This window comes from Monodelphis domestica, chromosome 1, assembly GCF_027887165.1.
Source record: "Monodelphis domestica isolate mMonDom1 chromosome 1, mMonDom1.pri, whole genome shotgun sequence".
Taxonomy (NCBI): domain Eukaryota; kingdom Metazoa; phylum Chordata; class Mammalia; order Didelphimorphia; family Didelphidae; genus Monodelphis; species Monodelphis domestica.
Genome location: NC_077227.1, coordinates 404744608 through 404770493, shown reverse-complemented (window position 1 = coordinate 404770493; position 25886 = coordinate 404744608). Strand labels below are relative to the sequence as shown.

Below are 25886 nucleotides of genomic sequence, written 5' to 3'. Positions count from 1 at the left end.
GAACTGCTCTCTCCCTCTACCCAGACCTAAAATCAGTCCAACAGGCAATTTCCTATCCTAGAACTTAAATATAATCCAACCCAGTCCATCTAAACAAGTGGTTCTCACCTTTTTAGGACAAGACACTCAATGGTAGGTTGAATGATTATGTGACATGAATCCCTAAAATGCTATGGGGTTCATATTTTAAAAAATAAAGGTGAAATAAGGGGGAGGTGGCTCAGTGGATTGAGAGCCGGGCCTTGAGACAGGAGATCCTGGGTTCAATCTGGCCTCATTGATTCTAAAACAGAAGGCAATGGTTTTTTTTAAAAAAAGGTAAATTAAAGGTGAATTGTTTTGAGAACTCCATGATACTCTACTACGGATAGCACAAAATCCTGGCTGTGGAATTCCAGTTCTCCAAGGGGGTTGCCCACAAATCCCGCTCAAAGTGAACAAAAATGAGCTCAAAACACTTCTGTGCACACAGGGTCCAAGCAAGGAATGGAAAGAGTTCAGCGGGAAGGATCGAGCCTCTAACCAAAAGCACACAGGGCATTAGATAAGAATCTCCTTAAAATTTAATGGACTAAATGTGTTACATTCAATATTCCATGTGTTTCTTCTGGACAAAGAATCGGCATAAATACAAACAAGCTTCTGTGCCTTCTCTAACAAAGAGATAAAATACTAGAGAGGAGGGAACAGAGTTCACATCTTCATATTTACATGTTGTCTTTACTTTACAACTTAGTGCCAGAAATATTTACAGAAAATACAATAACAACAAAAAGATCATGTCTTGGCAACATACAGAAGTTCATACAAATTGTATTGTGATTTCAAGCAAATAATGGCTACTGCTCACTGCCAGCCACAACTACAAAGCCTGAGAAAGATGCCCTCCATTCACGTCTAGAGACAAGTCTTGAGATGTGGAATTTCAAACGACACCCTTTGTTAAAAACCATTTAATAAAGAAAATTAGTTTAGGGACACAATGTAAGAGAGCGAGTATTGTTGGTGAAGCAGATGTATCTGCTGAGAAACTCAGTTTGACTCATTGTTCTACAAATAGTATTTCCCAAGATTTGTCTTTGCAGCGACTCTCTAAAGACAGAAAGCACTTGAGATGGTTTAAATGCATAAGACAATACTTTCAGGAAGATATAATCCAGTGCTTAAATGGGACTGAAAATGGTTTTTTTTAATTTAAATGGAAAAATTTAATCACCAAATAAGTATGTAGTGTGAAAAATCACAAAATTATATATTCTGCCAGCCAGCTCAGCTGTACTCGCCATTCTGAGCAAAATGCAACTTTCCAATAATATTAAGTTCTACAGATGCTTTTGGGTAGTTGAAAAGCAGCAAAAACTTCCCAACAAGTGCGGAAGAGGTAACAGTTTGTGAAGGCCTCATAACCTGGCCAATCTATAGCCAACATTCATTATTTTCCATTACTAACCACCGTGCATTTCTTGAAAGGGGATTGGTGGAGGAGAGGGATGGAAACAACTCCTCAGAATTGAAAATACTAAAAGGGGAGAAGAAAAACATTGCATAATTATACTGTCTACATAGGAGAAACTGTAGGATAATGGAGTGAATGGTTAATGAAGGAAAGAGCAAATAAATACGAGGATAAGTAGTCAAGAGAGGCATTAACACATGAGAACACTGACCATCACTCATCCTTGTTCATTTTCAGAACTGCTACTAACAATGGAAGAAACATGGCAGTTTATTCCAGAAGACATCATAGCAGTAATTTACCTTCAGAAATATGTGTGTGTGCGTGTGTATGTATGATGTATGTTACAGAGGCTGCCTTAAGAACTGAATTCTGCAACTCTACCCTTTGTTCATGTAACACATTCATCCTCCAGTGTAAGCCAAACAGCCCATTAGTTACCTATAGCAAAGTCACTTATGGTGACTAAATATATTTTTGAGACAAATCTATTATAGATGAAGTAAACTAAAGTAGCTTTTGATGTTCAAAAGTGATTACTGAGCATATGCAGTTGTATGGAATAGTAAAGACTTCTTATGTGGCAGGTGATAACATGCACTGGCCATGCCATTTAATCAGTGGACTAAATATTCTGGTCACAGGCCAAATTAACCAAAATGGTCTTTATATAGTAGAGATGGTGGGCAAGAGCAGTGATCATGCACTCAACCCGACACTGTGCAAACATCTAGGAATTCAGATCGACACTTCCTCTGTGGCTGTGAGCAGTTACTTTGACCCCACCTCTAGGTCATGTAATGTGATCCAACATGGAGAGCCCCTGGGGACTAAGGCAGAATTTACTTCCATTTTTGCTTAAGACATAGATTTGGGGTTTTTGATTTTCAGGGTTTAAAGGTCACTGAGCCCCACTGTTTTTCTTCCACTAACAACATACAAAACTCCTGTTTCACAAACATGGCGCCCTTCATGGCTTATTTGTTAGAGAGGAAACATTACACAGAAATGCCAGAAATGTTAGCAAAAGGGAAGTCAGGTCAGGAACATTTTCTTTTTTTTTTATAAATACAGATTTTCCTGACAGCAACACTTTTGCTAAAATTAAGTTTTATTTGAAGAATACTGGATAAGCATGACATCGGGCAATGACTTTAAAATGTTAGGATTTCAAAAGATGTCAGTCCTACAGTCTTCTTGACTGATTAAACTAAAAGGTAAGATCAGTTTTTCCTTGCAGTGTGCAAACCCTGATGCCCTATATGGTTTCACAGAAACAGTCACTTTATTTTCATGATGGAACAAACGGATCATCTGTTTCCCCCATTACATTAGTAATTTGAAAATGTCTAATTCTGATTCAGCTTGAAAGGAAAGAAACAGTCATTAGAATTTTATTGTATTAGTGGGGGGAAACAAGGTGAGTAGGAAGAAATGACCTGGATGTTAAAGACAAAAAAAAAAAGGTCCTGCAGGGCAAACTTAGAACAAAAGCTGTCTACTTCACATCTCTGCCTGCAGAGGGCAAATCACATACCTTATTGAATAAGATGATCTGGACCTGAGCAGAGGAAGGTAGGTGGGGAAAGCTAAACTAAACATAAAACCAAACAGAACACAATATCTAATGACAGTGTTTTGTGTAAAGGTGAAAAATATCAGTGGAAAGAAGTATGATCAATATTCTCTGACTCTAAATTGGTCACTTAAATACCCGAAAATAAAATAATCTTCAATAATGATAAGGGGAAGAAAAGAGAAAGAATACTGTCTTCCAGTGCTATGGGAATCACAACAAGAATACTTTAGATCTTCCAAAAAACCCTTCATTGTGGGAAGAAAAGTAGAAGTCCAGCAGAGGGGGAATGCCTAAAATCATAGTAGGTATTTTAATTTGTAGCAAATCTTTAGATTAGCAAAGCCTAGAACACAGAACGAATGACAAACAGAAATACTTTTTTTAGGAACCCAGAAATGTGGTTACTAATGCCGGTACATTCCTGGGTCACAGGCAATCACTTTTTGCACTATAGTTGCATCACTGCGATTTAGTTCAAACTCTCAAAATTTCTAATCACATGTTCTCAGTATACATTTTTCTGTTGGGTCCTGATATAAAGATAGATCTGAAGCCAAATCATTTTCAACAGTAGTTGTGAGCTGAAATTTATTGAAACCAACAAGTAATTTTGTAACATTTCAATTCTCCTTTCCCAGTGTTTTTATAAACACCTTTCTTCTTTCTGCTACACTGAACTGGGCACAGGTTGAGTGACTACTTCATTGATTTTATGTAAATTTTCACTTGGTGTTTTTCTACACTGCCAGGAATGTAGAAAGTAGGACCCTACTCTGGATATGCTACTGACGGCTTCCTTCTGTGGTAACCAGTGGTTGTTCTTAGACAGATGTTCTGTAAAAACGAGTAGAATGATGGTGACATGGACATATTTGTTGTCTTTTTGATACATAAAGATGAATATTTGAAAGTCGGACTTAAAAAAAAATCTGCACGAGAGATATGTATGGATTTTTCTTTCTGTAAAGCTGATGGTAAGTAGAATAAGAGGTCAGAATTCTTCTTGCTTTTCTCCCCAGCACAAGAAACTCTGGATTTGGGGAATCAGTCTTTGGAGATTCTAGGAGAGGAACCAATTTTGTACTGAACCTCCTGGAAAAGTGAGCTGTGTGAAACTATCTCCAAACACTAGTTTATAACCCATGTTATGCTATTCCCGTCTCTCGATGAACACGTTTTATCAGAGCCGTTTACAGTTTCTCCCAAAATGTACTATTTAAGTAAAACTGTCACTTTAAAAAAAGAAAGTCATATTGGATAAAATTTATACCACCCTGCTGCGGGGTTTATGATTGTGTTTGGGAGACCTCCTCTCACCAGAAAGCAGAAAATCTTCTTAAGTAAAGTTGTACTTATAATGGTGTCTCTTCTGTTTCGGTGATTGAAAGATAAGCTTTTCTTCTTCTTTTTTTTGGTGGTGATATTTTTTCTTCCAGTCAATACTAGTAACATTTCCATGGTTCCCTCTGGTAGCCACCAAACTCTGATCTAATCATTGTCTTTGGAGGACTGGTTTAAGAATTACAGTTCTTGAGTCCAACCTCCTGGAAAAGTGAAGTATAAAATTCTGGCTCCAGCTGCTTATTTCTGTATTTATTCACAATGTCTGCAATTTTCTGTTTTCGTCGCACATGGGGAGGATTGTAGGAATCACTTTCTAGCCTCTTTCTTCTACAAATGTTTATTACCGTCTGCCTCACTAAGAAACCTTAAAAACAAAAAGAATTTTTAAACAAATGTTAAGTCAGTCATCTGTGTGTGCAATCGGTATTGAGTGAAAACATTACTTTTATTTTGTAAGCACCTTTGCAGGATTTAATTTTGTCTGTGCCATTTTCACCCCTCTTAAGGTCAAACAAAGCACTTGAGACAAAACTCACTGAACAGAGAAACTAAAAGGGCTGTAAGGAAATCAATATATCTCCTCATTTTCTGGATGAAGATCAAGGTGTGGGGTATAGCTACTCATCAAAGAGTTATATTTCTGGAGTTAAATTTTACTTTACTTTCACTCAGTTTAAAAGTAAAGTTTAAACCTTCTCTTTCACTTTACCTTTTCATTATCAATGGTAAAAAAATAATTACAGCTGTCAGCCCAGCATGCTCACTTTCTACTTTACAGTCTATCAAAAGGCAGCGAAAAGAACAATGAATGGGGGGGGCGGGGGATGTCAGAAGATCTAAGACCATGTTCTGGCTTTAACTTTACCAAGCAACTAACTTTTGGAACCCTGAACAAGTCCCTTTCAAACTTCACAGCATCTTGGCTTGTTTTTTTCTTTGTAAGATATGGAGGGAAATGGGGAGGCTAGGAATAGTCTGAATTGGTATTTCTGAGGCCCATAAGAACTTTAAAATGCTTTGGGATCCTATGGTAAAACAACTCATCATTTCTTATCAAAGGCCTTACCAAGTGCTCTCCTGCTGACAATCATCCCATCTACCAGTGGGATGACCATGTTAAACTTTCCAGTAGCTCCTTGAATTTTTATTCTGAATAATCCAGTTTTTAGAGGGTGGATGAAAATGACAGGAACTTCTTTTTCAATGGTGGTTGTTCTTAAAAAGGGAGAGAGGGAAAACAAACAAACAGACTTCTTAAACTGGAGAAAACATAGGGTGTTACTGGTAAGCTTAAAGAAAGGAGTTGATACCTTTCCATAATTATGGTAGCTGCTTACAGGCAGTGATTGGGAGGGGATCAGAAGGCCCTGGCCTGCTGGAAACAACCTTCCATGACTTGCTGCCATTTCCAGTTTTTCCAGCTGGTCAAAAAAGAACTGAGAGAATTGGGGGTGGGGGTTCACATGGAATAAAGGAGGTTAGTTTTAAGGTTCTTCTATTAACACCATAAGGCAAAGGAATGAAGCAAATGGATAATTAAGTTTCAATAAACAACTATAGGTTTAACTCCCCAACTGCTCAAGGGGGAAGTGAAGCACCCAATATTGGGGAAACACAAAAGAAGCAAAATGGCAGGGAAGGTGCTCTCACTCTCAAGTGATCAAGTATCTTGAGGGAAAACTAGAAGGTGCTAAACACAAACTTCATGACATTCTTTGGGGAGCATCTCCATATATTAGATTCCCCAAGAAAGAGTTTTGACTGTCAAAGTGGTCAGATATGTGCCTAATTATCAAGGGGAAAATGACATCTCAATCAAGGGGCACTTTTCTTGGAACAAAACCTGAAAAAATGTGAACTCTAAAGAGAAACGAGGGACAGTTATTTGTGGGACAAAGGGGATCACTTTGTAGGGTTTCTGTAAACTCCTCTAAGTTTAAAATAATGTGATTCACATTTAATTTATAGCAACATTTTCAAGATCATACCTATTAAATGTGATGATGTTACCAATATTAGGTTCAAGATTTTTCTTGGCAGGACAGTTTAATTTTCTTCTCTCAACAGGATGAGTCAAAATGATATGAAGTGAAGGGATTTGGACAAAACATACTTCCAAAGTAAAACCCCACCCCCCAAAAAGGATGACCTTTTACCCACATGAAATCCAGACTTTGCCATCAACACAATCAGTACTCTCCCCTGAAAAGCAGTGCAATACTGGAGTGTTGGGAGGCACAAGAAAGGAATGGTGCTCTGGGAAGAAGCAGGACCTACCTCAGAGAAGTGCTACTGTTTAAGGTCGTTTCTACACCAGTGCTGATCTCTGACATCAGGTCAGAAAGGGGAAAGTTTTCTAGGAAAAAATCACCATTTGAGTACAATTATAATTTTGCTACATCTGTTTGCTTACTTGAAAGTGAATAAAAATCAGCATGTTTTACTTAGTTTCCTAAACAACAGACAGTAACAAAATGTGTACCAGCAAGAAAAACCTCAAACCAAATAATAAACCCTCTTATGATTCTCCGAAAGCAAAGTCAAGATAGGCTTTGGTTAATTAATTCATGGCTCCAAATGGGTTATTCAAGGCAGGAATATTGATGGGATAGTCTAATCTTTTGGGATCTCAAAGAGCAAGGAGCAAGAGCAGCAAGGTCTAGGCAATCACAATTAAGTGACTTGGCCAGGGTCACACAATTAGGAAGTATTTGGGATCAATTGAACCCAGATTCTCTTGACTCTGAGCCTACTGCTCTATCCACTGTGCTACTACCTAGCTGCCCCTTCAAAGAACACCTTTTAAAATATTCCTTGGTGCCACGGTCTGAAAAAGAGCACTGAGTTCAAGGGACCCTCTGACCCAACATACATCTATTTAAATTCTTATGTGGTTTATATAAATGTAAAGAGAAAATCATCTACAGCTACAAATGAAAAAGGAAAAAATTCCCTAAACTCTTAAACTCTACCATGACTACTTGTTACAGTAAAATTGTGGCTTGTCTCCTAGCCATTATAAGGAGAAAGATTCATAAAAAGAGATTCCAGGAAAGGCATATATATATATACATATATATGCAGATACAGAGTGAGGTAAGTAGAACCAAGAGAACGATGTACACACTGAGGACGATGTAAATGGAAAGAACACAACGAAACCAAACACTGTGTAATTATAATTACCAAGCTTGGCCCCAGAGAAGAGTTGAGAAAGTGAACCTGCCTCCCTTCACTGAAGAAGCTGGAGGGGCAGGGGAACAAAAAGGGTGTAGTCAGTCTTCCATACATTGTCGGATGGGGTGGCTGCTGCTTGGTTCTGCTGAATATCTTTTTTCTTTTTTAATCTTTATTTCAAGGGAAAGTTCACTGGGGAGGGGAGGGAACAAAAGGGATATATCTGAAAATGAAGGTGATGTAAAAACAAAAGACATCAGTTATTTTTTAAAAGGTTCCAGGAAATAAAGGTGGAAAAATTTTCCCCTTCTTTCTCTTTTATAGGGGTATGAAGAACCAAGGAAGTTAGAGCAGCAGTTTTAGCTAAAGCATCATTTGTGGCAAGATGATCTTTAAAAAATGAAAAAGTTTGGTTCTCACATCACCTTAACTTCCCAATATAACCTCCTCCTATCCAGAGGGTCATCCCTTACAATGAAGAAAAAAAGAGAAAAAAGAAGTTCAATAAAACTTACCAACACATTAACCAAACATGTCAGAGTAAGTAACTTAAGACACCCTAAAACTTTTCACCTATACAAAGAAAGGGAAAAGGATATTTTCTCATCTCTACCTGAGGGGCAAGCTTGATTGTTATCAATTACAAAGTATTCAGTTTTGATCTTTTCCTCCCCTTTCATTTTACATGAATATACTACATAAAATATATTGTTTTCCTGGTTCTGCTTACTTCACTTTGATCAGTTCAAATAAAATAATCTTCCCAAGCTTCTTTGAATTCTTCATATACATATATTTTTTTATGGCAGCATAATAATACTATTACGTTCAGATTAATAGCTAACAGTATAACGAGCACTTTAAGTTTGGTCAGGTATCTTGTATGTATTCACTATTTGAACTCACAACTCCTGTGCAGCAGGTATTATTATCCTCATTTAACAGATGAGGAATAGAGTCACAGAGGTCAAATAACTTGTCTGAGAGAGGGGTTGAAGTCAGGTCTTCTTGACTAAGACCAACACTCTAGCCTCTACACTACCTAGTTGGCACTAGTGATGAATCATAATTTGTTCCGTCATCCCCTACTCAATTGGTTCATTTGAGTTCTTTGTTGCTATATGAGGTGTTTCTACAAGTACTTTGATGTCTATGAGATTTTTCTTTCTAATGTTGACTTCCTTGGAAGGAATGTCTCAGAGGGGCATCTCTGAGTGAAAGGGTGTGCGTGGACACTTTAGGGACTTTATTAGCATAATTCTGAATTACTTTCCAGAAAGATTAGATCATTTGACAAGCTCCACCAACAATGTATTGGTTTACTTGTCTTTCCTATAATCACTCTAACATGATTTTCTGTCATTTTTTTTTTAAACCCTTACCTTCCCTCTTGGAATCAATACTGCGTATTGGTTCCAAGGCAGAAGGTAAAGGCTAGGCAATGGGGGTCAAGTGACTTGCCCAGAGTCACACAGCTAGGAAGTGTTTGAGGCCAGACTTGAACCCAGGGCCTTCATCTCTAGGCCTGGTTCTCAATTCACTGAGCTACCCAGCTGCCCCCGATTTTCTATCTTTTGATATTTTTATGGCATATGCCTTTAAATCTTCTGACTTTAAGGAAAAATCTATATTGGCTCTCCACCACACACACCCCTGTGCAGTTTTAGTAGACAATTTGGTATACTGCTCCAAATCCGTTGACATCAACTATTGGAGGACTGGCCCACCCTGCTCTGAGCCTCTCCTAGCTGGCACATCATCAGGAAGCAGTGGAGGAGTGCTTTAACTGAAGCTTTTGAAGCATATAACCAAAAAAACTCCCTAAGTCATTATTACTGACATTATGTTGTCACATTTAGAAGTACAAAGAAAAATCTCACACGTACCTATATCATCATAACGTTCAACCCAGACAACAGAGACCTTGGTCTCTGGTCCCAGTGGTGGAAGAGTCCGGCCCTGAGGCAACTTCTTTAGGCGGGAAGTGGGGCTTAACTTTAAGTGGAAGAGAAAAGAAAATGAATTACAAAGGAATTTACCTTTGATTAAATGGTAAAGTATAATCACACAGTTATCCGTTTATTAACAAGACCTATTCATGTCAATATTCATTCTTTATGCAGAAGACTGTGTTGAATGCTTAGGATTTAGATAAGATGTAGTCCCTACTGTTATGAAACCTATAGTCTATTAAGGAGAGGTGACATAAATACAGATATCAACTCTATAATGAAGTAATACATAAATATATTAGAGATTTAAATATGAAGGCTCCCACTCAAGGCATAATTAGGAGAGGGCCGAATGTACTGATAAGCAAATATATGATTACTCTTATGCATAAAATACTTATAGAGGGCAGCTGGGTGGCTCAGTGGATTGAGACTCAGGACTAGTGAGGGGAGGTCCTGGGTTCAAATCTGGCCTCAGACACTTCCCAGCTGTGTGACCCTGGACAAGTCACTTGATCCCCATTCCCTAGCCCTTACTGCTCTTCTGCCTTGGAACCAATACAGAGCATTGACTCCAAGATGGAAGGTAAGGGTTTAAAAACAAAACACTTATAATGCTGTAAACCATGAAGGAAAATGTATGCTATAGAATGAAGAGAGGGAAAGTATGAGGGATGATAAAAAGGATAGTGCCACCACATTAATTATAATTCCACAACTGCCTATGCTCCCCTAAAAGTATTTGAAAATATATTATTACATTACTTTACCTTCTGTGAGGAATTAAGATTGTCTGTATGATTAGGGAAAAGTTCAAGTGTAAGTGCTGGCTGTTTGAGTATTCCAGGTAGAAGGTCCATATTTGAATCACTTTCTGGGTCTGAGATGTTGCTCTCCAGGGAATCAGCTGTGAAATATAACAATAACAATAATAATGATAAATCTGCTCATTTCTTGAAAGAAAAGTTAAAAATTACCTTTACCAATAACTGCATGAACTTAACCTTCCCCAAGACAATATTTTTTAAAATGCCCATTTATTCATTATTTTTGGAAAATATTTCCAATGGGTCTGTAGAAGAAGTAGTTCAGAATTTCAATAAAAAGCAAGCCTCTCAAAAGCTGGGACTGCTTAGTTTTTACGTCCTTTTCTCCTCAGTGCGTAGCACAGTTTCCTGCACATTACTAGCAGGCATTTAGTCAAGTATTGAAAAGAAAACCCAAAATCTTATTTCAGATTTTACTGTTTAAATGTTGACTATAAAATAGCAGATGTATTCAGAAATGCTAGCTAAAATATTGATTATCCATATAATTCTACAATATGTGAATACGAATTCAATAAATTCACATTTAATGTGGAGCTCCATTATGCTAGGTAACTGTGCTAGGAGAGGAACACAAAAGAATATGACCCAGAATTAGTAGTTGGAAGGACTCATTGTCATTTTGTCTTCAAGGAATAATCTGATGGGACAATGAGGCTAACATAGGAAATGATCAGGTAACTGTAAGACAAAAATCTAACAATTATAATAATGGTTACATAATGGTTTAACTTTATAAAATCCTTTATACATCATCTCATTTAAGTCTCACAACAACTCTGTGACGTAGGCCAGGAAGACACTTCCATTTTAAGGGGAGAAAACTAAGGCACACAGGGCAGATGACTTGCCCAAGGGCACCTTGTTTAGTAAGTGGCAGAGGGTAGATTTTGAATCCCAGGCTTCTGACCCCAAATCCAGTGTTCTTTTCTCCCTCTACACTCTCACTTGATGATTTCATCAGTTCCTATGTAGTCAATTTTCAATGCTGATATAGTTCTGACCATGTCACCTTTTTCCTCCCTTAAATTCTAGTGCTGCCTTATTATCTCTAGGATCAAATATAAAATCTTCTGGCATCTAAAACCCTTCAAAATGCAGCGTCTACTATTTTTATACCTCATAAAACCCTTCTCCCACATTCTCTTCAATCCAGTGACATAGGCTTGCTTCTTTGTGGTTCTCCTAACAAGGTCCATCATCTTCCAACATGGGACATTTTTTCTGTCTGCCTCCCATGCCTGGAACGCTTTCCCTCTTCATCTCTATCTCCCAGCTCCCTGGATTGTTTTAGGTCTCAACTAAAATTCCACCTTCCACAAGAGGCCTTTTCTAATTTCCCTTAATCTTAGTGCCTTCTTCCAGTTGACTATTTCCAATCCATCCTATATATAGGTTTTTTTAATACATGATTATTTACATGCCCCCAGTTCAACTGTGAACTCCCTGAAGGAAGGGGCTGTGCCTTTTGCTTTTTTTATATCCTCAGTGCTTGGCACACTGTAGAAACCTACTATCAATCCAAAAGCATTTATTAAACATCTACTTAAGACAAAAAAATTAAAGTGCCCGCACTCAAGCAACCTAGTTAGATGAAACCAATATGTTATAAATATAGAACTACATATAAAATACCAGACACTGAGAGGTGGGGGAGACATTACTATATGCTAGAAGGATCAGAAAGGCAATACTTGGGCTGAACTTTGAAGGAAATCAGAGATCCTAAGGGATAGAGGCAAGGATGGAATGTGCTCCAGGCATGGAGTTCAGTCAGTATAAGGGCCAATATACTAGCTTGGAGAAGAAACAGCTTGGGGGTGATTTATAAAGTTGACCAGTCAAAGCACTCATTAAGCACTTGCTATGTGCTAGCTGCTAATAGTCCCTGCCCTCAAGGGGCTCACATTCTAAAAAAGGGAGACAAAATGGAAATATATGCAGAACAGAGGGAAGTTAAATTTACTGGGGGAAGGGAAAGGCTTCCAGCAGAAGGCAGGGTTTGAGGTAGTTCCTGAAGAAAGCCCAGAAGGCACAGGGGCTGAGGAGAGGTGAAAGAAGTATTGAGGAGATAGGAGAGAATATGGTCTGTGAAAAACAGGGAGTCAGCTGTGTAGTGGGACAGCAGAGGCCAGGCTGGAAAAAGATCTAATGAAGAAAAGGCAAAGAATTCAGCATCTCTTCTAAGGAAAAACCTGAGAAATAAACATGATCATATGAAGATGGGGATGGTAGCTAAATCCACCAAGCAGAGAATGGGGAATTTCTATTCCTAGAAATCATTAAAGACATTGTAGAAAACACCTTTCCTAAAGGCATAGGTTTTTCCAAGCAAAACAAGGGATTAGAACAAAAAACTTCTTGAGTTCTCTATTAACTTGAAGAAGAATGTATGTGGAAAATGTGTAATGGGCCCATCTTGAATCAAGTAAAATAATTAAAAAATTTAAAAACCAGTTATATAAGCAGTTATATAAAGATATTTAGTCTGAGATAGACAAGTGAAGGGTAAAAAACTTCTTTTTAGAAACACAGTAATTATAATGATGGTTAATAAAAAACAATTTGGTTAAGAAGAAATTAACAGGAAACACAACTCCTTTAGATGCTATACTTATAGCAATGTACAGAAGCCAGAGAATATAGAAAAAGTTCTTACTTAAAGATTCCACAGATGAAGGAACAACAAAAGCCACTTCTGTAAGGGCATCAGCATAATACAAAACCTTCCTCTGTCCATTGAAAATACTTGCTCCAGTATCTTCACATTGAACTATTTCCTCTAGGAACAAAAAACCAAGTGTAACTGTTATAAGGCATATACAAGTTCAGCAGAATGCCAATGATCTAGGGTCACAACATCTGATTTAGTTACTAAAACTAAATAAATAAGCATTATTGTGTAGTGGAGAACTTTTGTGTCAGAACACATTAGAAATACCATAGAAAAGGGTTTCTTTTGATCGTTTCAATTATAAAACCTAACTTATTACCTTCTATAACAACTTTCCCATTTGGTAACTAATCCCTAGTTAGTAGAGCCAACAGCAGGAGGGAGGTGAGGAGACAGAAGTATTAACTAAAAGATTTACCCATTGTCTTACTGTGGAGGAAGGAAGGAGAGAAAGGGAGGAAAAAGGGGGAAAGGACAGAAGGAGATAGCTTGGAAAGAAGGAAAGGAAAGGAGGAAGGAAGGAAAGAAAAGAAAGAGGGAAGAAGGAAAGGACCAGTCCTAGGGGCCAGGGTTACTATTTTGAAACATTGTGTGTACATGCTATATATTCTCTTGCTATTATCGTTTTCAATAGATAAGCAACTTTTCTCAGTTTCATTCCCCACCCCAACCCCAACCCCTCGCCACATATCTTGAAAATTTAGCAAAGTAAATGAAAATGATAATGCAATTCTTATTATAGAACTTAGGTAGAATACATGAAATATAAGATATTACTACTAAGTTTTAATTTAAAAAGGCAATTTGCCTCAAAATTTTAATATTTTTTAGTCAAACCATATGAAGTTTTTACCTTGTTCAGTTACATCTGTATCACTGTAACTATTAATAGGCCAACTTGTTGAAATATGTCCAGTCCAACCAGGGTGTTTGCCTATATCCACCGACCAGCCAAGAGACAATAAAAATTCTAAGAAATGTGGCTGAACATTTTTGGAAGACTCAGCATTCTTCAGAATCTGAAACACACACCAGGTACAGAAATAATAATGAAAGAAAGCAATTAAATAAGTCTAAATTTAAAAAAAATTGATGAATTTTAAAAAGTGTTCAGTAACTTACTAAACTTCTTACTAAATTCCCTTTCTTATTTTGAGGAGAACAATTGTGAAGTAGTAACGTGTGAAAAGCCTTTTCCATAATATTTATACTATGCAAATCAGAGGCAACCTTAAGTTTTTTCCCTCCCATTGTCTTTAGTTGCCCAATAAACCAAGGAGGTTAGATCTGATGATAAGACGGGTTAGTAAACTATCCTTGTGACTCACTTCAGGAATTCTGGTTGGTTTTACAAGAACCAGGGAATTTACTAATTCAGAACAAAAGGTAGGAAGAAAATATTCTGCATGAGTTGTGAGTTCATATTTATTAAAACAAAGACTTTTTACTTCTTAAGTATCCCACAGAATTTTTAAAATTCAAAAAAGCCTTGCTATACAATTTAAATTCCATAAGATGTGAGTCATTAGGGCCACATATATTAGTAAAAATGAGCAAATTAACTTTTAAAAAAATCTTTCATTTTATAATATGGAACTATGTTTTGCACAATAATACATGTACAACCTGGATTGAATTGCCTGCCAGCTCTGGGAGGGGGAAGGGAAGAAGGGAAGAAAGGAGGGAGACAATTTGGATCATATAACTTCGGAAAACTTATATGGAAATTTTGTTATTAAAATTTTTTAAATCTTTCATCTTGTTTATTTTCTATCAACAACTTAATTTCTGTGAATCCTATCCCTGTACTATTTATTCTCAGCAAAATTTTAACTTTTATGCTATTTTCCTCTTTAGGACACAATCTCTTCTTTCATCTATCTCTAAATTCTAACATCTAAAAAATGCTTCTATGTTCTCTTTGAGTTCTTTCTTCCAAACTTCATTGCATGTTTTGACCTCTATCACCTCTATTTCCTGAATCTGATCCCTCCAAACCTTCAATATCGCTTTATACTCCAGCTTGGTAATCTGGTTTATTTCCTGCCTTAAAAATAAATGACCAACTTAACCACCATCAACGTGACCTCCAAAAACAAATAAATATAAAACAAAGGATAAAATTTCATTCCCAATTCTTAGTCTCTCAACAAGGCAGAATAAACAAACTGAAACATTAACTAGCACAAGCCAAGCTAACCTTATTTCTTTTTTTTGAAAACAGGGTTACATAGTCTCCAGTAGCCAATGAATTTCTAGGTACTAGAGAAGGGGAAGTTCAGTTTCATCTTAAGTGTCTAAAGCCTTACTTCACTGTAAAGTTCCAGGGGTCCCCAAACTATGGTCCGTGGGCCACATGTGGCCCCCTGAGGCCATTTATCTGGCCCCCACTGTACTTCCAGAAGGGGCACCTCTTTCATTGGTGGTCAGTGAGAGGAGCACTGTATGTGACAGTGTCGCAAAGTGCAGCATCGTTCATGCACAGTACGACTTCCAATGATATAATCCTTTGTATGGTGCCTTGTTCTGAGAGTAACTGAATGAGAACGAGGTGCCATGCAAAGGATTATGTGGCTGCACAATGGAAGACGTCAGCCTGCTGAGCAGAGATCTGGGGGAGGGGATTCTGCATTGTGTATACTGCTGCCCAGTATAGTGGTGGCAGTGATGGGCCTGTGCAAGGTGTGACAGGCCCATTACAGCCAGTACTGCAGCCTCTGCTATCCCAGACAGCGTATACAGATTTGTTCATAGTTTTTTTTTATAGTCTGGCCTTCCAGTGGTCTGAGAGACAGTGAACTGGTCCCCTGTGTAAAAAGTTTGGGGACCCCTGCTGTAAACAAACTGACTTATTTGGAAATTCATCTCTTTATCCAAGCAACTTGGGCAGAAAAAATTAAATCTCCAAATATAAGAAATATATTCAAATCTTGATATTAAATAAATACATACACTCCAAGTTTGTTTGACTGGTAGTTCAGAGGAGGTCTGCAGATTCTATTTACCTAGATTTTAGCTAAGCATTTGACTAAAACTCTCATCTATTCTTCTGGACAAGTTGCAAGGATTGTGGGCTAGAAAATGATGCAGCTAGACAATGGTACAGTTCAAAAGATTCAGAATTGGTTTAGGATCTGCTAGTGGAGGACACCAAATGCCTGTCTTTTGGCCAAACTATTTAGCATTTTTATGACTAATAAGAATGCAGGCATTGAGAGCAGGCTTATTAAATTTGCAGATAAATCAAAGCTGGGAAACACAGGTAATGTGCCTAATGAAAAGACCCAAAAAGATCTTGGCAGGTGAGACACACTGAGTTGTATCTAAGAAGATTACATTTTAATTTAATTTAATAATTATATATGTATAGATACATACATATATAATGTACATGTATATATGGGTACATGTATATGTGTATATGCACATATATATATAAAAGACAGCATTATATAATGGAGAAAGTGCTGACACTTGCTGTGCCACCTTAAATCACTTAACCTCTACACAACTCAAGCAACTCTGGTTTATGTATTAAATTGTAAACAGGTTCGATTCTGTATAAGGAGGAAGAAAGGGAAGAGAGGAGTTTCTTAAGCTGACTAAATCAGAGATCCTTTGCAAATATGTAAAGTTTTATGTTTTAGTTCCAAAAAAATCAACTTCACAAGTATAAAACGAGAGAGACAAGGTCACATCATTGACATGTGAAAAAGATCTGAGAGGTTTTATGGACTATATGTGATAAGTACCCTAGTACCCTCTTGGGTTGCATTGGGAGGCAATGTTCAGAGCAAAGATGATGACAGTCCCTATGATATTTTGCTCTCAACAGACTGCATTTGAAGTACTTTGTTCGAGTTTGGTCATCATGTCTTAGGAAGGACAATGTAAGATGGAGAGTGCCCAGAGGAAGGGAAGACCAGGATGGTGAAGTGCTTCACCATCATGCCATTATGAATACTGGTTGAAGCCTGATGAGAAGGCAGTATGGACATGAAGGTTACTTTCATACCTGAATAACTGCCAATAGGGAAGTTGTTTTGACAGAGCTCAGAGAGCAAAGTAAGGATGGTGGGTAGAAATTTCAAAATGGGAAATAAGGGCTCACATTAAGCAAAATTCTTCTAATAAAAAATCAAATAGACTGCCTAAGGAGGTAGTAATTTAAAGCTCACTGAAAATTTTTAAGCAAAGTGAATGTTCACTTGTTGGGTAATTTGGAGAGGGAACTCATGCTCAGATGTGGGTTGGACTAGACGGATCCTTGAGGTCCTTTACAATTTAGATCTGATAATTCTTTAAGAAACTTATATCCCCATCCAAAACTGTCCAAAGTATTACCACTTTTGGCTTTTTCCACCTTCCTTTTGTTGGTCTGTTTGTTTCTCAAATTAGTGGTTAGCAGTGGAATTGCTTATCAGCTTTGGACTGGGGGAGAGGGAAGAGAAAGAATATGAATCATGTAATCATGGGGGAAATTTTTTAAAAAGTAAAAAAAACAAAAACAAATTAGTTGGTTAGGAAATGATTTAAGGAGACCACAGATGCCTACCAACTTTTTTGACTCAAAGTGCAAAATGAGATATATTTAGATGTGACCAATGTGAGGAATTTGTTTTGCTTGACTTTGCATATTTATTACAAAGGATTTACTTTTCTTCATGGGGAAGGGGAAGATGAGAAGGAGAGAAAATAAATGCTTGGTAACTGAAAAAAATTTATTTTAATGATCTACAAAAAATATAATTGGTCAATGTGTATATAGTTCTAATTTTGCTGATTTCACTCCATTTCCCCTCCTACAAATCTTTCCCTATTTCTTCATATGGTGCAAATCAATTTTTAAAAGCCCAATATTATTCCATTACAATTATATATCATTATTTATTTGATCATTTCCCAATTATTATATATGTAGTTGGCTTCTCACTTTTTGCTATTGAAAATAGGGAAGTCAGATCCTTTATGAAAGATAGATCCTTTTTTCCATTTCAAGATTTCTTGGGATAAAGTCATAACAATGGACTCAGGAGGCAAAAACTTTGATCAGTTTTGTGAGTCATGGCATATTGTTCTCCAAATGTTTGCATCAGAATTCAAAATCTCACCAACAACATATCTACCACAGTTTGACCAACACAGGATTTTTATTATTAAAAATTTTTTTTAACAATTTTTGTCATCCTAGTCAATTTATATTGCAATTGTATGGATTTTCATTTCTCTGATGATTAGGGAGTTTGAGGATTTTGTTAACAGTTTCTATTTCTTCTGTCATAAACTGTTTATACCCCTTGATTTCTAGTTTAATGGCTTCTTTTCCGATATTTGCATCTGGATTTCTTTGCTTCAAATATGCAGGAAGAAATGCTGCAGAATTTTAGTGCTAGAAAGGGTATTTCTGATTATTTAGTAGAACCCCCTCATTTTTAGAGATTAAGAAGAGATGAAACACTAAAATGTTAAAGGACTTAAAAGAAAGTCACATAACAAATGGTAAAATCAGGCCACTTACTCCATCATTTTCTCCCCCCATCTCCATCAACCTTTCTTCTGCTTTAAAAAACAAAAAAAAACATTTACTGTCTGTCTTAGAATTGATACTAGGTATTACTTCCAAGGCAAAAGAGTAGCAAAGGTTAGGCATTTGGGTTTAAGTGACTTGCTCAGAGTTGCACAGCAAAGAAGTTCCTGAGGAGAGATTCAACCCTTTTTTCTTATAGCATATTTGGCTATGCTAAGTGTGTAAGGAAGGCTATTTTTCAAGGAATCAGTTTTTTACTCAGGTATGAAGACTGGCTCCATTTTTTTAAGCCTTTAAAGAATATTAATGAGGGAAGAAATGACAAAGGTTTATTCGATTTTCACTTGTGAGTAATTATGAAGTCAGTCTTATGCATCACTTAATTTTTGTCAAATATATAGTATTTTAAGACTACAAAATGGTGAATGAACTGACTGAACTGCTCCATTTAATACAAAATGTATAAATCTGATGATAAATATACTATAATTTCAGAAATATTTTATCTTCATATATGATTGACTTTTAATTGACACTGGACTTTGAGTGCTTACTCTATACACAACATTGATCTATGTGCTAGGAAAGAAACAAAGTTTAGATAACAATGTCCCAGTCCTAATGGACTTTAAAGTATTTCTGTCTTGTCTATGTCAATTGTTGTTGTTCAGCTGTACCCGACTCTTTGTGAGCCCATTTTGGGGTTTTCTTGGCAAAGATACTGGAGTGACTTGCCATTTGCCCCCAGCTTATTTTACAGAAGAAGAAAGTGAGTGATGTGAGTTACCCATATTAAGTGTCTGACTCTGGGCCTAGCACTCTATCTACTGCCTCACCCAGTTGCCCCTCTCTATGAGTTAATAATCTATAAACATACATTGATAGTTTTAGAAGAGCTGCTATTTAAAAGAAATATTCATGAACCATTTCTAATTTGAATAACCTCCCAATTTACCTGCAAGGTCAAGTTTTCATTACAACATTTCATTTGTATCCAGTACTTCTAGGAGCCAGACTCATGACAAAGAAGATCATAAGCAATGTCTCCCCAACTTAGAATACATTTTTCTCCTCACCTCTTCCTCTTGAAATCGTTAGCTTCCAAGCCCAGGTGTTTTGCTTGATCCCTCCAGTTGTTTCTTTTATATTTACTTAAGTCACAGTGCTTAGCCCAAAGTAAGAGCTTAATGTCTGCTGAATTGAATGTCAAAACTTAGAATGTGTAAAGATATTCTGTCTCACTACTGGAGTCTTGTAGATGAACTGTTCCTATTGATGTCATTAGCACTATCCTACAGAGCAATAACAAAATACCCAAGAAGGACAGGCAATCAATTTATTTGGTTCCATGAAGGCTATTTTAATTGTAAATTTAATTTTAACTGAGTGGAAAAAAATGGAAGAAAAAAGCCCAAACCTAGCTTAAAAAAAAAAATCAAAACCATCTCATTAAAATGAATGGAGGTGAAATGTGCCTAACATTTATTAAGTACCTACCATGTGGAAAGCACTTTATTTTCTCAATTAAAAAAAAAAATCAAACATCTACTTTAAGACTATTTCATTTTATTTGCATTCCTAGCATCTAGTACAGTGACTAGTACATAGTGGTTGATTAAAAAATGCTTGTTGATTTATAAAATGGATAAAAGGAGCTTATGCATATTAATTGTAAATAATCCTCCTTTAACTATCATGTACAAATCTCATATGATAAAAAAATAAATACAGATGACTTTCTGTATTCCATTAAAAAAACAAGGTCAGCATTTCCCAATAGGATTTCATAAGCATTTCTTATGGGATCATACCATGTGGCAGGGAACATGTTGCAATATATTCAGAATTCTTACCTCTTGACTTGTTTTCTGGAATGCTTTCATGTAGAAAATAAAAACTGTATCAAAGGGGCGACATGGCAAGAGATCCAAGTAGCCAAGATCATCAAAAAATCCAGATATGGTTGAGTCAAGTGCAATAAGATGAGGAGGTAGACGACTATTTGCAGGTTCCTTTCCATGCAAACAGAACAAAACACAACTATTTTAAATTTCTATTAGTAGTTAAAGAATTAGTATGAATAATGAAATCTAACATATATTTTAAAATAAACCTCCTTTTTGTTATCTGGGCAGAATAAATGAAAAAGGAGTTCCATTAAAAGATAATAATACCTAGTATTTATATAGCACTTCAAGATTTGCAAAGTGCTTTAAGAATATCTCATTTTATCCACACAACTCTGGGATGTAAGCACTATTATTTTATTATTGTTGTATATTATGCTATTCCTCATCTGTACAGATTAGGAAACTGAGGCAAAGCTTGTGACTTTGCCCACAGTCAAATAAATACTAAGTTTCTGACGTAGGATCTGAATTCATATTCTCCTGACTCCAGGTCTGACACTCCATCCACTGTAACATCTAATTGCCTTAAAAATGATATGCCTATCTTTAAATGATATACTTATTTATGTTGTGGCACTAGATCAATAAAGGTCACCTAATAGTCAGAGTAAAGAAGGAAGGCATAGTTGGTGCACTCATGCAAATACACTTCCATTAAGGCTTTTACTCTACAGGAACTTTTGCTTTAAGGCTGTGAATCTGAACTCTTGCCTGATGCTAAAATGTTCTGTATTTTATATAGCCTACACATCACAACAGGGACCAAGTATAACAGTCATGAGCTAATGGTTCTGGCTCAAGTAAATTAGCATTTGAAATTATAAGGCCAATGATACACATTCATGTACCGCTTAGGTTTTTAAGGCACTGTTTTCTCTCATTCAATGCTCTGAGGTAAACAGTGTGTGATTCCCACTTAATAGATGAAGGCCTCACAGAAGCTTAGGGAGTGTAAGCATATTTGTCTGTGGTCACATAGGCAAACCTGGTCTCCAGCTTACAAGCCAGGCCTATGTCCTTTATACCACTTGACTTTCTAGGCTGAGGAGAAACAGTATTGTATTTTGCTGTATATATAGCTGGAATTCAGTCTTTGGAAAAAACAAAACATCAAACTTACTTGGGGTATTTTTTGTTTTGATATTATTTTTATTTCCAAATACATCCCTCTCTGGTCTCTTACCTATTAAACTATCCCTTGTAACAAAGATTTTGAAAAACAGAAAAAGAGGAATTCAGAAAAATCATCCAAAATATATCCAACCATGTCTGACAGCATTTACTATATGTAATTCAATCTTTAGTTTTGAAAAAATGATATATTCTCGTGGTAAGGTATAATCTCTCTCTTGCCATTTCAGAATATCAATGGAACTACTGAAACTGATCTATCAGAAGAGCTTGTTTATCAATTTTTAAACTGAGGAAAATAAAGGGCAAAGGAGGAAGATAAAAGGGGGATAATAATGCTACAACATAATTCTTCCCCTTTATCTAACTCTCAAAGCCATTTCAGGATAGATGGAAAGGAAGGGGATGGTTTCCAATAAACCAATGTTTTGACCCAGATCTGCACCCTCTGACCCATAATCTTCAAAGTAGGTACAAAATATCACCTATTTCTGGATATTTCAACAGAGTAGCAATCTCCAAAGCATAGCAAAACATCCATGGTTTGTGAATGAATAAATGAGATAATCTTGTGAAGTGCTTAGCACAGTGCTTGGGCACATTGTGGGTACTTAATAAATGCCTATTCCTTTCCCTTCCCCTATTATCATGGAATATAAATGACACAGAATGCATAAAAAGGATTCCCTGTGGATGGTCATGTTCACATATGACAACATACTAATTATACTGATCCCTGCTATTCAGTCATTCCAGTCATGCCTGATTCTTCATGGCTCTATTTGGGGGATTCTTGGTAAAGATACTAGAGTGGTTTGCCCTTTCCTTCTCCGGCTAATTTTAAAGATGAGGAACGGAGGCAAACAGGGTTAAATGACTTGCTCAGTTACACAGCTAGAAAGTATCTGAGATTGAATTTGAATTCAATCAAGATGACTCTTCCTGACAACAGGACCAGCACTTTATTTACTGTACCACCTTACTGCCCATTTGATCACTGGAATATTATAAATCTTCCTCTATGAAATTCAAAGAAACATAAAAAAGAGTATATATACTGTCCAAACTATGACTTACAATGAGCTCATTAACTGGGCCCAGGACTAGAGAAGGCAGAGGAGATTTGGATAGATTAAATTTGAAAACTGTGTACTGTTTTCAAAGCTATGGTTTTTCCACTAGCAATATATGGCTGTACAAGTTGGAATATAAGGAAAGCTGAGAACTTCAGAATGGATGCTTTAAAATTGTGGTGCTGAAGACTTTTGAGAGTCCACTAAATATCAAGGTGATCAAATCAGTCAAAACTGTAATGGATAATTTTAGCATTGTGACCTAAACTATATTAATTATTTGATCACCATGGATATCCCAAATTTAAAAAAATACCCAAGTCAGCTGGAAATTTATGGTGATTTAATTAATATAGTGGAAAGAAATTAAGAAGGGAGAAGGAAAGGGTATAGGATTTCTCCTGCCTGGCTTGTGCCAGGGGGAAGATTAGAGACTCTAGGAAGGTAAGGCTTTGGAGAGCAAAGGAGGAAGGAATCATCCTGAACTCTAAGAGGGCTCAGCCAAAATGACTAAACCTGAATCAGCTCAAGGGCAAACTTAACACCAAAACCCAGACAAATAGCTGCCACCACGCCAAAATGCCGGAACACTTAGCACACTGCCAGCCAGAGCCACCTCTCCGGGGAAAGAGGGTGAAGAGAGGAAGTGAAGTGCCCTATATAGACAGTTTTATTACATCACTTTCCTGCATCTCATCTGTACCAATGATAGCTCAGCTTGACTTAGGACAGCCCCAGGGGTCTGTCAGCTGTTTCTGCACATGTCTGTTGAAGGCCATCTTCTTAGATACTTAATCCTTGAGTATGGGTACAGACATTCCTGACCTTGTTAAACTAAGTAGGGTGGAACAATTCAGAGTTCCCAAGACCTGATTCTATTAGAACAAGTATCTCCATTGTTACAAATCAGGAAATAGCTAAATCAAATCTTCTAAAGTGCAGTCTGAGTAAGGTGGAATAGTTTTAAAATTCACAATACTTAGAGAAACTGACTCAGACTATTGACTGGAAGGTTAAATACTGAAGCTTAAATTCTTTAGCAACATGAGAAGATAAGACTCACTGGAAAAGATCCCAATGTGGGAAGAATGAAGGCAAAATAACTAGGAAACAGCAGAAGATGAGATGAATAGTGTGGTGGAAGCAATGACCATGAGTTTGGATAGACTTTGAGAGATAGCAGAAGGACAAAAGAGCCTGGCATGCTAAGGTCCATGGGGTCACAAAGAGTCAGACATGACTGAACAATATAATTTGCCTTTGTTCTGTTGTGTCAAATGGTAAACATAAAGGTAATATATGTAGATATATTTTTGGTAATGTCTACAATAGATGTGTCACTTGGACCCCAAGTGGTGCACAACACTCGTAAGGGTGGTCTGAAGCAAATTAAAATGCGATTGGAAAATATTTAGTAATATAAATGAAAATACAAGAAAACATGGATAATGTCACATTTTAAAAATTAAGTCAATATGTGGCCTGCAGGGATCTTTACAATGGATTAGTGGCTCCTGTTTCTATTTAAGTTTAATGCCATCAAATTGTACATCTTAACACTATATTAAAAATATATATATATTTTAAACCTTTACCTTCTGTCTTGGAGTCAATACTATGTATTGGCTCCAAGGCAGAAGAGTGGTAAGGGCTAGGCAATGGGGGTCAAGTGACTTGCCCAGGGTCACACACCTGGGAAGTGTCTGAGTTCAGATTTGAACCTAGGACCTCTCGTCTCTAGGCCTGACTCTCAATCCACCAAGCTACCTAGCTGCCCCCTTATTTTTTAATTAAAAAAAGAAAACTCTTACCTTCTATCAGGCAGAAGGGTGGCAAGGGGCAGGCAATCAGGGTTAAGTGACTTGCCCAGGGTTGCACAGCTAGTAAGGATTTGAGGCTAGATTTGAACCCAGGTCCTCCTCTTTCCAGGCCTGATGCTCTATCCTAGCTGCCCTACCTAAGACCATCTTGTATGGTTTATTTGTAATAGTTGCAGATACTTAATAAAAAGAGATTTTGTGCGGGCAGAAACTAGACTACTTAAAAAAAATTCTGGATTTCAATTATTCCAGTGGTATCTATCATTCATTCTTAGGCATACTTGAGGGCTGAAGGTATTGGAGTACCTAAGGAAATATATTAGAATATATGCAAAAAAATCATGCATGAACATATGCAGGAAAGCACCTAGAGAATAAGTCACTTCAGGGTTTCCACGTATGGAATAAATCTTATGTAGAGATAAGAAAAACTCCAATAGCATGCAAATTTTCCCATTTTACACTAGACCATTTGAATGGAATCCTATGACTATGAAGAAAAAAATTGTTTTATCATGCCATTTGTAAACAATGAAGTGCATTTGTGTGTTGAACTACTTAACATTTCTTATGTCTAACATAATTGTACAAGATTACTTCACATAAAATGTATCAAGATTACCTTTAATGCCTCTAATGACAAAAACCCGAAGTGTGAAAGAAAAAGGCGTGCTGTTTGGAATTCCTGGGCAGGAGATGGGGGTTTACAGTCAGTAATAGGGTCAGGGAAGCTTTTCTTTCGCCACTCCTCTTCACTTTGCTGCTCAATGGATATTTCATAAGAGATCTGCTGGGCCATGCCATTCCTCAATTTTTCATGTGTCTCTTCTAACTGAAATGCATCAAAGGCATTATATTTGTATGACATGTCTTGAAAAGTAATGTGAAGTCAGTGTCCAATATGAAATTTAAAATATTTATTAATTCTGTAATTAAAATTAGGTAAAAAAAATTCAAGCACTAAGTGAAATTCAATATGAAGCATAAAACTGTATAAGTATTCTAGGACACTGATATACAAAAGAAATAAACAATGGTTAGGAAATAGTGTCTTACTTCCTCATTTACAATTTCATGTAAGTCAGGAATGCTCAGATCTGCTTTGACAAAAGGAATTTTGTCCACTTCTTCAGGAAATGGTCGATGCTTCACTGTGTATTTAATTCCAACATCATTTTTAGGAAGAGGACGAGATTCTGGCACAAAAAGCTGTTCAAATGAAGCAAAGCAATTTATATGGTCCAAGTAATCAGTTATAATGCAATATAGAAGCTAAGGTCTTACCTTCTACGAGAAGACTTTCCTGATCCCCCTTAATTCTACCTTCCCTCTAATAATGATTCCCAATTTATCCTGCATATAGTTTGTTTATTCATAATTATTTGCATGCTTATTCTTCCTTTAGACTATGAGTTT

At 36.7% G+C, this 25886-nt stretch overlaps 1 protein-coding gene across 5 annotated transcripts in view; it reads right to left on the bottom strand.

The window, feature by feature from the left end:
- Positions 1-540: 540 nt before the first annotated feature.
- The window catches only part of RALGAPB (Ral GTPase activating protein non-catalytic subunit beta), a 95559-nt gene continuing 70213 nt past the window's right edge, over positions 541-25886 (bottom strand). For all 5 annotated transcript variants that reach the window (XM_056811915.1, XM_056811917.1, XM_056811918.1 and 2 more), the window contains 10 exons: positions 25527-25679; positions 25093-25302; positions 20390-20548; positions 13863-14028; positions 12995-13117; positions 10279-10415; positions 9443-9551; positions 6657-6735; positions 5446-5594; positions 541-4743 (listed from right to left, as the gene is read on the bottom strand). In XM_056811915.1, the coding sequence (XP_056667893.1) occupies positions 4550-4743; positions 5446-5594; positions 6657-6735; positions 9443-9551; positions 10279-10415; positions 12995-13117; positions 13863-14028; positions 20390-20548; positions 25093-25302; positions 25527-25679 (1479 nt within the window). In that variant the 3' untranslated portion in view covers positions 541-4549. The remainder of the gene's footprint in view (positions 4744-5445; positions 5595-6656; positions 6736-9442; positions 9552-10278; positions 10416-12994; positions 13118-13862; positions 14029-20389; positions 20549-25092; positions 25303-25526; positions 25680-25886) is intronic.